The 16,058-nt window shown below is 33.8% G+C and overlaps 1 protein-coding gene across 1 annotated transcript in view; it reads right to left on the bottom strand.

The window, feature by feature from the left end:
* The window catches only part of LOC130238808 (multidrug resistance-associated protein 1-like), a 69,481-nt gene extending 58,786 nt beyond the window's left edge, over window positions 1-10,695 (bottom strand). Inside the window, 1 exon segment of the mRNA XM_056469922.1 lies at window positions 10,412-10,695. Within this exon segment, the coding sequence (XP_056325897.1) occupies window positions 10,412-10,447 (36 nt within the window). The 5' untranslated portion in view covers window positions 10,448-10,695.
* Window positions 10,696-16,058: the final 5,363 nt, after the last annotated feature.

Genomic DNA, 16,058 nt, shown 5'->3' with positions numbered 1-16,058 from the left:
GGGTGTTTCCCAGTACTGGGTTGCAGCTGGAAGGGCATCCGCTGTGTAAAACATATGCTGGAATAGTTGGTGGTTCATTCCACTGTGTCGACCGTTGATAAATAAGGGACTAATCAGAAGGAAAATGAATTAATTTACTACTTTTATTTTTAAGTAAAGTGAACTAATTGCTTTTTTATAGTGTAGCTTCACATGTCTTCAGTTCAGCAGCGCTGCAAAACTCTTGCTTGGTAAAGTGTAAACCTCTCTACTGTAGGTGTGTTTGCCTGAATTGACCGCAGTGTTAATCAGGATTTATTCAAGCAGACGTGCAATAAATTCAGGGCCAAAAGCAACGAATTCTGCAAATCACGAGACAATCCAGCAGGTCAGAGCAAGAACCTGAGAGAAACACAAACAGAGGTCAGACGAGGACACGCGGCCACCTTACATGACTCTTCACACACTCGCAGTTTTAATTGCGTTACTGTAATATTGAGGATTAACCACTTTGTGCTGATGTGAAATTGGGACAGAGCGAATAATCCTGAGCTGCGTGTGTTCGAGTAACACACTTATTCATTCAGGTTTCAGCATCAGAATCTGTTTAATACTGCCGTGCAAAGGCTAACAATGAGTTATTGATGTTTTGCATGAGCAATTTTGCTAGCAATATTCATAAATAGGTATAAAGGACTAGCAAGAAACACTTTTGCATCAATTAATAATCTAGAAAGAATTAAACAGTATTTAAATATCTCATGCAAAAAACACAATGTGTATATATATTTACATATATTTATATATATATATATATATATATAGTTGAAGTCAGAATAGTTACCCGCCTGAATTATTAGCCCCCCTGTTTATTTTTTCCCCCTAATTTCTGTTTAACGGAGAGCAGATTTCTTCAACACATTTCTAATCATAATAGTGTTAATAACTCATCTCTAATAACTGATTTATTTTCTCTTTGCCATGATGACAGTAAATAATATTAGACTAGATATTCTTCAAGACACTAGTATTCAGCTTAAAGTGACTTTTAAAGGCTTAACTAGGTTAATTAGGGTAACTAGGCAGGTTAGGGTCATTAGGCAAGTTATTGTATAATGATGGTTTGTTCTGTAGACTATCAAAAAACTTAAAGGGGCTAATAACATTAAGCTTAAAATGGTGTTTAAAATATTAAAAACTGCTTTTATTCTAGCCGAAATAAAACCAATCAGACTTTCTCCAGAAGAAAAAATATTATCAGACATACTGTGAAAATTTCCTGAATCTGTTCAACATCATTTGGGAAAAAAATTGAAAAAATGCAAAGGTGGGCTATAATTCTGACTAGTATATACAGCACATTTATATTTATACAACAGTTCTGTCTGGTTCTCGAATCTGAGCCGTGAGATATTAAAGTAATATCAGCACTCTTACAGCCTCTTCACCCTTGTGTATTACTCCGCCCACATAGAGTTTGACAAATATTGCAGCTGTTGGACAACATCATGTACTTTTGAGGCTTTTTTAGGAGAGAATGTAGTTGTTTAGATTGCAACTATGCAGTTTATTTATAAGGATAGTGCCTATTTTAAATATTTATCATTTCAGAGATTCAGCGCATCAGCAGCCATCAGCCTGTCATACTGAGCAGAGCAAAGAGGGTTGATGTTCCGCCACAAGATGGCGACAGAGACCGCATAATAAGTGCTTAGGGGAGAAAAACTGAGCGTGATTTCAATCTACAGCTGATCAAACCTTTATTAATCAAGTGACGCTCTAAGTCGATCTCTCTCTTCTGTATGTCGTAGTGCTGTATTTATACCACAGTAATCTGCCAGTGTTTGCTTTGCTTTGACTTTCTCAGGGTTAATTATTGTGATCTCCTGATTGCTACAGAGAAATACTGGGAAATCTCTGTAGACTGATGGCATTTCATGCTGTTCAGCCTTATACTCTTCAAAATGTGAGCAAAATCAGCTGTTTTGTCATCACTTTAGACATAACGCTAGAGAATCACTCAAACACTAGCTCTACAGTGACGTTGGTGAAGTAGCAGCGGTTTCTGCTGTTCTGACGTCAGCTGCAGATGTGAATGAATGGCGGAAGAAAGTAGTTCCTCATACAAAAGTGTTTTTGAGACTCTCCATGTTTGATTTTCATTTTTATATACATGATTATGCTATTGAACTGTTGTATAAACGCAATATCACACTCGTAGCAGTGCAATATGGCTGTATATCGGCACTCCTGGGGCACTAAGGCACTCAGCCAGCAGCCTCGAGCCAATGCACGCCTCCTACTTGTGTGACATTGCCCATATATATATATGCATATATATATATATATATATATATATATATGTCAGCACAACAATAATTTTAATTTTAGCTAATGATAGTTTTTAGTTTTAGTTAATGAGTTAATGATATTTTGCATATGAAATTTTCGATAAGAAAAACACTATCAAATTTCACAAATAGGAATAACAAGGAACAATTAATAAAGTAGAAAGAATTAAAAAGTATTTCCCTTTTTATGCCAAAAATATATATATATATTTGTCATTTTAATTCTAAATTGTCTGTATGGTGTTGTTTATTATGCTACAGAAAGCGTGTAATAAACAGCAGCACATTCTCTGTTATTTTACACACTTCTATCTTTAGATATTATTTCTTAAACATTATTTCAGATGACTAAAATGTCAATAAAAGTCTCTTTTTTAAACTGTAGAGTTGAATGTTCAACATCAGAATTGGACAGAGCAGAGATCAACATCCCATAATGCAATTCACCAATGCAAATAAACACAAAACACACTAAATACAGAAACTGTCATTAACTATTTTCTTTTTTTTTCAGTTCAGTGCTTTCCCGAGCGCTCGATGCATGCATTAGATTCAGTGCAATCACTGCAGACGAGCTGCATCCCACTGCAAAGCCGCTGTCTAGAGAGCAACATTTTCATCATGGCAGCAATGATCTGTGCTCAATACGGCTGATTTTCTGGAGATTTCTCCGCCTGCTGAATGAATGAAGGCATCTGAGGACACAGGCGGTGTGTGAAATGCTGAATGTAGAGCAAGCGGGAGAAATGGTGGAATTAAATGAGTGGGAGAGAAATGTGTAATGCATCAGTGATTTTCTATGAGGAGCACAGACTTATACAGCTGACGCTTACCTCAGATAAACCCCGGACTTACAGCAGTCTGAGACAAGAGCTGAACACAGACAGAAAACACACCTTATACTGTTCCTATGGGATACGTTCATTTAATTTATGATATAAGTTGATTTATCAGGGGTCGTCACATGAAGCGGATTGAACCAACAATTATTCCAGTATATGTTTTACGCAACGGATGCCCTTCCAGCTGCAATCCAGTACTGGGAAACTTCCATACACACTCATTCACACACACACTCATACACTATGGGCAATTTAGTTGATCAATTCCCCTATAGCGCATGTGTTTGGACTGTGGGAAACTGGAGCACCCGGAGGAAACCCACGCCAACACGTGGAGAACATGCAAACTCCACACAGAAACACCAACTGCCCCAGCCGGGACTCGAACCAGCGACCTTCTTGCTGTGAGGCCACAGTTATGTTATTAAGTATAATTTAATTTAAATTGAATTCATTGTTGCAGAAGCATATGGGGCATGAAAATATAATGACTGTAATAAATATAATAAGGTATTGCTAATTCATTTATTTATGCATACATGAATACATAATATTTAATACTAATAATAATATCATAGTATTTAATTAATAATGATTTTTTCATGACTTATTGGGCGCTATAATTTAGAAATTCATTATTTTGATCAGGTATTTATGACAGATGATCACTCGGGGTCATAAAGAAACGTCAGTTTGATGGATTAATCAAAACATAGACAATTAATTTCATTATTTATTTAAATATAATTATAATTATTATTAATATGAAAATTATTATTATTAATAATATTAATTTTATTATTATTATTATTATTATTAATTATTATTATTATTATTATTATTATTATTATTATTATTATTATTATTAATAATAATATTCGTTTTAATATTATTATTATTATTGTCATTAATATTTAATAATTATTAATATTATTTTTCTCTATTTTCATGCTGCTATTTGGACTTTTTGGAATGGTTTTTCTTACTCTTGTTACTTAGTATTTTGTATATTCTTATCAAGTATAACAAGATTTTCTTTATTATTATTAAATATTTAATTCCTTTTAAAGCTTACCACACCCCTCTACCTGTTAAGCTGCTTTACAAATTAGTTTTACCAATAAAAACGGCATGCATGCGCTTAAATTGCATTGTGTATGATCCCACTGTGTAAAAACTGGCTTTAAATGAGTATAACTATATTAAACCGGCATCACGGTGGCACAGTGGGTAGCAAAATCACCTCACAGCAAGAAGGTCACTGGTTCGAGTCCCGGCTGGGTCAGTTGGCGTTTATGTGTGGAGTTGTTGCATGAAAACACATGCGCTATAGGGGAATTGATTAATTAATTTGGCTGTAGTGTATGAGAGTGTGTGTGAATGAGTGTGTAGGTGTTTCCCAGTACTGGGTTGCGGCTGGAAGGGCATCCGCCGTGTAAACATATACTGGAATAGTTGGCGGTTCATTCCGCTGTGGTGACACCTGATTAATAAAGGGACTAAGCCGAAAAGAAAATGAATGAATGAACTATATTAAACCTGAGCTTTAATAATATAGTGTTTATATTTCAGACTGTTTCTGTTGGACATCATGCTTCTGTAAATGCAGAATAATTTCACAACACCGGCTTCAGGCTTCCTCTGTCTGAACACATCGTTTTAACAGCAGGAAACCTCATAATTTAATATATCAGGAAAACAGAACAGAAGTCAGACGATCTGGAGGTGTTCAATACATTTAGATTTGTCTTCCCAACAAAAAAAGATGATATAATCTTTATTGATGTGTAAACACTGTGTTTAATGCACTCGTTCTGTTCATTTAGAATTGTAACCGATGTTAAAATGCATTATAATATTCATTTGTGCAGTGTTTTAATGTATTAAATGTGCAATATTGGTTGTAAATAAATGTGCAGTATTGGTTGTAATACTGAAAATATATTATAATGTAATACAACTGCAACTGATATCATATAATACAGTGTAATCTGCATTAAATTGCATAATAAATCTATATATCATTATCATTCTTGTGTGCATGTGGGAGAAGGGGCGGTAAATATTCATTCATTTTCCTTCGGCTAGGTCTGTATATCAGAGGTCGCCACAGCAGAATGAACCGCCAACTATTCAAGCATATGTTTTACCTTTCAGCTGCAACCCAGTACTAGGAAACACCCATACATACTCATTCACACACACACTCATACACTACGGCCAATTTAGTTCATCAATTCCCCTATAGCGCATGTGTTTGGACTGTGGGGGAAACACGCAAACTCCACACAGAAACCAGCCAGAACTCGAACCTTTGACCTTCTTGCTGTGGGGCCACAGTGCTAATCACTGGTGTAAATATGGTAATTTCACTCAAATTTACTTTATATAACTTAAAAATATATGATTAAATTTGTTTAATGAGTTATGATTAAGCCCACACACAATCAGAAAACTGCAGATTTGTTAACCCATCATTCAGTCCATTTATTTATTTGTTTATTTGTTTATTTATGTAAATGTGAGTAAATTTATACATTCCAATTAATTTTACATTCATTTCAGTAATATTACTGAATAATATGTAAATGTTTAGATGATTTATGTACAAAACCAATTTCTTAAGTAATGCTTTCTGCCTTTTAGTAGATATATTATGAGACTTCCTCAAGCTTTTATTTACCAAACAAGTGGTTCTAATTGGATATACATTGCAAACCTTAAATGAAAGTTATTTATTTATTTATTTATTTATTTATTTATTTATTTATTTATTTATTTATTTAGTTAGTTTACATTTTTAGTTCCAATACTTTCAAAGTCAATCAACATAAATTTAATTTTGCAATTTAACCATGCTCAGAAACAGCCAAGAAAAAGTCTGGCCATGATTAAAAGGAACATAGAAACATATAATAATAAAATATACTAATTTTGTTATATATTGGAGGATATAATACTGTTTTCGAGAGTCCCTATAGTGTCATTTGCCATAGTTTAGAAAATATTGCATGACTTTTACAATCATATTTACCTATTCTGTTAAACAAAACAAGAAGAAAGAGGTTTCAGTAGCATAAATGAATGACACTTTTAATAGAGGAATCCCACAGACATTGCTTTCTGCCATTGAATAATAAAAAAACATTAAAGCTGCTTTCATTCTAGCTGAAATAAAACAAATAAGACTTTCTGCAGAGGAAAAAAATGTATAGGAAATTACTGTGAAAAATTTGAGGGTCCGTATGGTGTTAGTTGCATTTAGAAAATATTGCATGACTTTAACGATCATATTTTCCTATTTTGTAAAAGCAACACAAAGCAGCAGCAGCATAAATGTATAACATTTTAATAAATGCACGCTGAAAACATTGCTTTTTGCCATCACATATCCTGTTTTGACCCAGGACTCGAGAATGAAAAGTGCAGAGTTTGCGTTTCTTCTTAACCTACATGTATCTGAGCGTCTGTAACACTGACCGAAAGCCCCTCGGAGACTCAAATGACCCCAGAATAAGCCTTCGCTGTGTCTGTCCCCATAACTAGGCCACGCACACGGACTCCATTACCTCAAATAAACCCGTAAACAACTGAAAATTCTCTCCAGATCCAGCAACCCTGGATACACTCAGAGGTGAAAGCCGAAATGTCACAGCGTTTGCAGAAGAAGAAGCTGTTCATGTTCATAAAAACTGCACAACGTCTTCCCTAAGTAGTCCTGAACAAACACTAATAAAAACACTGAGTCGTTTTGATGAATCGGCTCTTTTGAACAGTTTGATTCACTTCTGCCATCATGTGCTCTGTCTAAAAATATTAGTTATTTAATGTCCTGTTATTTAAGGTATTTGATGTAAACAGACTCAAAGTTTATCAAAATAAAAGTGCTTGATAAATAAAGATATTATTGTCTCTCAAAAGAAAAGTAAGCTCTGAATTGGCTTAAGGAGTATAATTTCGAATCTTTTACCGTTTTACTTTAACACACAATCAATATATCTCATTTACATAATCCCGCCTGCCTAATATGAAGGCCAATCAAAACAGACTTGGCCAATCAGAGAAGAGTTGGGAGGGGTTTGCATACATTAATCATTGAATTGATTCAAATGAATCACATTGAAATCATTCCATATTGATTAATAATAGAAGAGATTTTCTCATTTTCTGAGAAAACTGTCTCTTAGATGCATTTAAGCATGATGTAGGAGAGACTCCAGCACTATATTAGCATATTTTAAAATACCAGATGACCTTTAACATTATTAAAATAAACTCTTATAAACATGCATGTATACTGTGATGTCCTTCAGATTAGTTTCAGAAATTCTGAACGTATGTACAGTTCGGTTTTCATTAATCTGCAATGCTAAAATTGATTTAATTCACAAAACTTTTCTGTGGGTTTTAGTTTGATTAATATAACTGCTAATAGAGTGATGCATATCTTAATGAATATTCCAGATTTTATTTGTCATTTTTTCTACTTTTTGGCTATTAAAGTTTTATTTGATTCTGATTCAATTCTGTCCTCTGAATCATCTATTGAATCATTTGCTAAAATTCAGTTCTAATGAGTCGGTGAGCTTATGACTCTCTAGAACTCTGAACTGATTCAATCTAAACATTTGTAATTTTTCATTGATGAACAGATTCATAAATGTGATCCTACACAGATGAAAAATAATCAGTATTTGTTTACTTGATCATCATATATTTATGATTATGTTACATGATCATGTTATAAGCTCCTAAAAATAGTATATAACTGTTTTATTAGTACTAAAACTCAATCCTTGCGTTCAGATATTTGGATTGCTCTTTGTGAACTGTTCAACTGAATCAAACATAAACTATTCAGTATATATGCACCGTTTATAAACTGTAATACTGTAATAGTCTTTTTTATTAGTTTTATTACTGTAATAGTCAGTCCTCAACAGTGTTGGGCAAAAAAGTAATATATTACGATTTTAATCCTATCTTTAAAAAAAGTCAAATAAATAAATTAAACATGGATTTTCTTAATTTTTAAAAAAATTTCTCAACTTTTTCTCACTTTTGTGAACTCGAATCACTAAGATTCGAACAGGTCGGTTGATTAATTCGTGAACAATGTTGTGAATCGGTTCATTAAAGTGATCAAACTTATAAATAACAATCAATCGACAATCGGAAATATCAACTAAAGCCAACTAACATGTTTTTATTCCACAAAACAGCAAATCTCTGCCTATACATGCACCATATAATCTGTAAAACAGAACCAACATTAGATTTTTTTAGATTAAGATAGGCGTGAGATTCCTCCTAATATATTACTTTTTCCTTGAATCTGATTATTCAACTCTCTCTCGCTCTTGTGAACTCGAATCACTAAGATCCGAACAGGTCAGTCGACTAACTCATGCAATAGTATCTGGATGCATACTTGATTATGCAAGCTGAAACTGCAAGTCTCAGACTTGCAATGTCAGACATAACGCACTGAATGGAGCCGGTGATATCATGGTGAGGGGTGTGGTCAGGTGTGCGCATTAAAAAGCATTGCATGCAGCTCAGCTTGCAACTGCACCAGCATCCAGAGCCATCTCTATTCATGAACGATGAGTACAACTGATTAATTAAAGGGATCAAACTCAAAAAAAGACTATTGCAAACTGCAAATATCAAGCTAACTAACATGTTTTATTCCAAAAACACTCATGGTTTTATTCACACATAAATTACTTATAATAGTAAGTTTGAGAGCCGTTTGTGCATCATGACTCGTTAGTGTAGTGAAAGTCAAAATAAACATAATACATACTTCCACATTAGATGAAGAGGATAGGCTTAAGATTCATTGTATATATATATATATATATATATATATATATATATATATATATATATATATATGTATGTATAGTTGAAGTCAGAATTATTAGCCCCTCTGAATAATTTTTTCCCCAATTTCTGATTAACAATGGGATTTTTTTCAACACATTTCTAAATATAATAGTTATAATAACTCATTTATAACTGATTTATTTTCTCTTTGCCATGATGACAGTAAATAATATTTGACTAGATATTTTTCAAGACACTTCTATAGTTTTAAGTGCCATTTAAAGGCCTCACTAGGTAAAGGCAGGTTAGGGTAATTAGGCAAGTTATTGTATAATGATGGTTTGTTCTGGAGACTATTGAAAAAAATATAGCTTAAAGGGGCTAATAATATTGAGCTTAAAAAATTAATAACTGCTAAAAAGATTAATAACTGAATTTTTCTTTAAAATGCTAAATAAACATAACACACACCAATTATTCTCAACTTTCTCTCGCTCTTGTCAACTCGAATCACAAAAATTCGAAAAGGTCAGTCGACTAATTAGTGAACGATGTTGAAAATCAATTAATTAAACTCATAAAATTGATTAATTGACAATCGCAAATATCACTAAACATGTTTTATTTAACAAAACAGCAAACCAAAAGTTGATATTCATGGAGCTGTTTTGCGCGTCATGACTATACATGACAAATGTATAGTGAAAGTCAAAATAAACATAATACATACTTCTACGTTAGAAGACATGCTTAAGATTCCTGATGCATATATACTATCATATATACAAAATCACCAAGATTCGAACAGGTCAGTCGACTAATCGTGAAGGATGTTGTGAATCGATTCATTAAAGTGATCAAACTCATGAAAACGATTCATCAACAATCATATCAACAAACATGTTTTTATCCTAAAACAACAAATCTCCACCTATATTCGCACTGTACATGCTGTAAAACAGGACCAACTGTTCAAATAAACTTAAAAGGAAATATATTACAATCTTAATCTTTCTTTAAAATGCTAAATAAACATAACACACACCGATTATTCTCAACTTTCTCTTGTTCTTGTGAACTCGAATCACTAAGATTCGAACAGGTCAATCGAACAATTAGTGAACGATGTGGTGAATCGGTTCATTAGTTATCAAAGCCATAAAAAAGATTTACTACAATCGCAAAAATCAACTAAAGCCAACTAACATGTGTTCAATCCACAAAACAGCGAATCTCCGCCTATATCCGCACAGCAAAAGTTGACATTATTCGCGCATAAACTACTTGTAATAGTAAGTTCGAGAGCCGTTTAGCGTCTCATGACTCGCTAATGCAGTGAGAGTGAATGAAACCGAATCATAATAATCAATATTAATGTTGAGAGAGCAGCTGTGAAGCTTAACTCACCCAGAAGGGATTGTTGGGGCCGCAGAGGTGCTCCATCGCCCGGCGCGGCTCTTCTTCAGGCGGGGAGGATGTGGCGGCGGCTCGCTGCTGCTGCGGAGCGTTCCTTCTTCTTCTTCTTCTTCTTCTTCTTCTTCACACACACGATCATGGACCAAACACACACGCTGCATCGACGGATGGAGGATAATCTGTTATTAGTTGAGCTCCAGGTTCCTAACCCTCCTCCCACGGGAGCGCGGATGACGTGTACGGCTACTTACTTTGCCTCGGTACAGTCTACACTGGCGTTTGGTACAGTACTGGAGGTTGTCATGACACGAGAAGCACCGCCCACTCCGTGTGTGTGTGTGTGTGCGCGCGCGCCACGGTGAAAACATAACACTTTGAAATAACTTGATAAATATAAACATAAAATGTAATCAAATTTAACCTTAGTATAGCGACCAGTTCTCATTATTATTAACCAGTGACTTGTTATCTTATTATCTGGCGGCTTATTAGTACTTAAAAAGTTATATATACTTTAATATATATACTTAATTATATATACTGTAATTTAAATCCCTAAAAACAACTTCAATAACTAATAATATGCAGGAAATCATTGAGTTTATTGAGTTAAAAGACAATTCTACCTTAAAATAAAGTGATCAAAAATGTTGTAGTTTAAAGAAAATACACTAAACTACATTGTTAGAAAATACACTGAAATGGCTGTGATTTGTTACAGCTACTCAAATGTTTTAGTTTTCAGTGCAGAAGTAGATGGGCAGACTTTGATTAAAGATTAACCAGACGAACACTTTTCCTCTGATTAACATGCACAGATTAATTGTTCACCTAAAGAATAACAATGTAGGCTAGCAAAATAAACATTTTATGGTGTGTTATTGTGAGGAATGAAAGCAAATCTTCGACTTTAGTTCATTTATTTATTTCACAACAAGAGACAAGAACATAAATGCACCTAAATTAGCCTGAATGATAGTAGCCTACGCTGAAAAATACATACTTTGAATCAACTTAAATTAAATGACTGCAATTTCATTTTCCCTCAGCTTAGTCCCTTAATTCATCAACTGACAACTGTTCCAGCATATGTTTTACACAGCAAATGCTCTTCCAGCTGCAATCCAGTACGGAAACACCCATACACACTTATTCACACTCATACACTATGACCAATTTAGTTGATCAGTTCCCCTATAGCGCATGTGTTTGGACTGTGGGGGAAACTGGAGCACCTGGAGGAAACCCACACCAACACGGGGAGAACATGCAAACTCCACACAGAAACACCAACTGACACAGCTGGGACTCGAACCAGCGAGAGGGGTCTGGATGCAGACAGTGCAATCTTAGCTGCATCCAATGCTTTCTAATGCGCTCACCTAACCCCACCCCTAACCCTACCCGTCACAGTGATGTCACTCACTCCATTGAGTGCATTGTGTCTGACAGTGCATAGCTGAGTGATGCAATCTCAGCTTGCATCATAAAGGCTGCATCCAGATACCATTGGAACCAGCAACCTTCTTGGTGTGAGGCTGCAGTGCTACCCACTGAGCCAGCATGCCGCCCAAATATATATATATATACAATATAATATTAATGCTTTGGACCAACTTTTAAAAATGACTGTAATGTGTTCCAGCTAAATATGAAAGAATAATTTAACTTTAGTTCAAACTAACAAATTTAATGTAATCTAAATCGAAAATATTTATTGTGGTCAAGAATAAAATATAATAATCTTGTTTGGACCAACCTAAACAAATGACAAATGAAATAAATGTATAAATTACCTTAAATTATACTTGTGACTTGGTTTGACTTGGAAAAAAGCTCTTTATTTCAGTGTACAGTACATAAGCGTTGAGTTTACGCAGAATCAGGGACAGACAGAATAATTTATTGGTATTTAATTAGTAAATAAAATATGAGGAAAAGTCAGCACCAATAGCCTAATGGTTAGTGCGTTGATACATGGCACCGACATGCTCACGGTGACCTGAGTTCGATTCCTGGCTTGAGGTCCTTTGTCGGTCCTTATCCTCTCTCTGCTCCCCATACTTTCCTGTCTGTAAATCTCCACTGTCTCCTATCATAAATAAAGGTGAATCCCCTAAAAGTATGAGGATAAATGTTTAAAGATTTTGAAAGTGCACTGAAAAAGCGAAACTTCTGTGTCTTTCATTCAAAGTACATTTTTATATTGGATTAAGTGAAAAATAAAAGCTTTCTGATTTTAACCTGTTATTTATTTCTCCTTAAAGCAGAAAACGAATCACCTACAGGACAAATTTAAAGCCCTATTGTTCCTCAAAGTAGTATTTTTAACGTAAACCGGCAGTTTTCGTGTCGTGTGATGACATGAAAATGTGCTATTTGGTGTTTAAGTATATTCTAATGTGAGTTTGTCATGCTGAAAGCCCAAAGAACAATTTTACTACACGTTTGATTTTAAGTTGAACCAAAAAATAATGTCAAAATCAAAAACTAGATTATTTTGCTTCCCCTATTACAGATCACTTTGCTTCTTTTAATGAGAAACTCACTTCATTTTGACTCATTATTTCTGAAAACAAGACAACATGCTGTGCTTGTCTAGAAAATGCTCCCTGATTTAGGAGTTTTGAGATATTTGGACTAGAAACAAGACTAAAATCTAAGTAAGAAAAGCATTTTTTGCAGTCTAGATATTAACTTTCCAAAGCTCGTTTTCTAATGAATGAGATCTCTCTCTTCTGAAGCACAACCACAGAATGTCTTCAGGTGAAAACACACACATTTGCATTAATATGTTCCACAGGGATATGAAAGTACTAGTATAGTCGGGCACATTTGAATGTATGTAAATGATCATCAGGTGTGTATATCATTGTTGCTGTCACGAATCTGGAAAAGCAGAAGGCCCATGTACAGCATTTATTTGCTTATTTACTGTTTTATTGAATTCTCCATTTTCTAAAAATAATTCTTGCTGCCTTAAATTATCAAGCTGAATCAAATGGAGCTGGTAATCTTAATTTACACTGCAAAAAACATGCTAAATATTATATTTAGTTATTCACAGGTGTCTGAATTGCATGTTGTGAATTTGTGAATTGCATTATGGGATGTTGATATCTGATCTGTCCGCTTCTGATGTTGAAAATTCAGCTATACAGTTTAACAAAGCGACTTTTATTGACATTTTAATCATTTAAAATAATATAAGAAATATTATTTAGAGAAATAAGTCTGTAAAACAGCAGAAAATGTGCTGCCAGTTCATTACAAAAGTTTTGAACTATAATTTATAACACCAAACCACACAATAAATCACTTCAAACAATTACAAATGTCAAGAAAAGTCACTTTTTAAAAATCTTTTAGCATCAAAAGTTGCTAAATGTGATTCAAAAGCATGAAAAAACATGAATAATTATAAAAAAAACGCTAATTTATGGATTATTTTATAGCAAAAATCAATCAAACTGACTGAAAATATTAGGTTAAGCTTTGCAAACCTAAAAATGTAACCTGATTAATTAATTAAAATAAGTTAAAGCTGACCTATTATGCAAAAATCACTTTTATAATGGGTTTAAACAAAGCTGTGTGTGAATATTGCCAGCTTTTAATAGTAAACATGACACATAAGCTAAATTTCCCTGACCCACACAATCAGCTTTTGCTTGGCCCACATGGCGCAGTGAATTACGGTACCTGACTGGACAGGCTTCCAGACAAGGAGCAATAACTGGGCCTGAACTGGCTTGGTGTGTCATGGCTGCAATTAAATTGATAATACCACGAAGAATTGCACTTTAGACACACAACAGGCATGCTTTCTCTCGAAGGGACCTGATTGGTAGACAGAACAAATTGAATGAGTGCTTTAGCATGAAATGAGACAATTAGAATGAAAAAAATATTCATTCTTTTAAAAAATGACTGTAAAATAATAATTTGGTTATAAAATATATTAAATTAAGTTATTTTTATTAAGGTTATCCATGAAACATTAGATTAATAATTAAATCTGGATTGTTGAAGTCATTAAAAGACGTAAATTGTGTCTCAAAATATTTCTTTACTCAAAAAATAATTTGAATGTGGATCAGACACTTACTTAGCCAAATACTACACTTGACATCTGGCCCATGTCTTGTGTTCCACCTTAAAGATGGTGCCATTTCTGCACTTCAGCATCTCTGACCCACATGTCGGATAAATGCATGCTGTGCTTTATGCCAAATCTACCTGGGATTAATAAACTTGTTATAATTGCTCATATTTGGGGACTTTAAAGTGAATTAAAGTGGACAGGAAAGAGATTCACAAAATTTGAGGTCCAGAAAAGGGACGAGGATTTAATGCGTGTAATGAGATCTGCTTCATCAGGATCAATCCTTTAGTTACACTGGATGGATTAAGAGCTTTATTTAGTTCATCCACAGCGTCTCTTTCGCTTATAGAACAGACTTGGTTTTAAAAGTAGTTTCAGAGGTTTCTGTGTGCTGTGTAGAGTGATATAAGACACAGTATACTGAAAAAAAATGATTCAAAGATGATTCATTGGATTTACTCAATTTTTTACGTTGAGTGGTTGTAAACTATTTATTTGGGCTGAATTTAAACAAACAAATTAAGTTGAACATTGCTCAATTTAATTTATTTGTTTAAATTCAACACAAATAAATTGTTTGCAACAGTTTTGCATGCAACAAAAAATCCAAGAGAAGCATCATATTCCAGTATACTGAAATATAACACTTCTCTTACTGGGATTTTTTGTGTTGTTTCTTGTAGTCTAAATATCTAACAATTCTTAAATCAAGAAGCATTAGACAAGCACAAAATATTGTGTTGTTTTCAGAAATAATCTGCCAGTTCTTCCTTAATACAAGCTAAATAATCTGCACTGAAAAAAGTGTTGCATGCAAAGCTGTTGTAAACAATTTATTTGTGTTGAATTTAAACAAATAAATTACATTGAGCAATGTTCAACTTCATTTGTTTGTTTAAATTCAGCCCAAATAAATTGTTTACAGCCACTTAACATAAAAAAATAGAGTAAATCCAAGGAATCATCTTGAATCATTTTTTTCAGTGTGCCAGTGTGGTGATTAAAATCAACTTGTTTTTGCTTTTCACATAACATCATTTCTCTTCCCCTATTGTCAGATTATTTAGCTTGTTTTAAGGAAAAACACTTCATTTTGACTCATTATTTCTGAAAACAAGACTATATTTTGTGCTTGTCCAGAAAATGCTTCTTGTTATAAGAATTTTTAGATATTTGGACTGTAAACTAGAGAATTACTCTAAGTAAGGACGCTTTATTTGCAGTGGAAATAACCTTTGTCAAGCACAATCTTATAAAACCCTGAAATAGCATCTCAGTTTCAGGAATGGGAATCGTTAGCTTCATGTGTAAACTCAACACAATCTAGAGGGATTGTTAAATCACTGTGACTCAGCAGATCAGCTGTAAATGTTACAAATATCCTTTATTTCTTGTCCAAACAGTGATGTTTATTTTGGTCTGCGTTTTTTGGGTGTTGTGCGCCCTCTAACGGTGCACCACATCCTTGTGGTTTAATGACCATCCAACAAGCTAATCCATGCTTAAAATGTAAACATCACAATAATCCATGCT

The sequence above is a fragment of the Danio aesculapii genome, chromosome 12 (genome assembly GCF_903798145.1).
Source record: "Danio aesculapii chromosome 12, fDanAes4.1, whole genome shotgun sequence".
Taxonomy (NCBI): Eukaryota; Metazoa; Chordata; class Actinopteri; order Cypriniformes; family Danionidae; genus Danio; species Danio aesculapii.
Note: the sequence above shows the minus strand (reverse complement) of the source record. Positions and strands in the feature narration are given on the sequence as shown.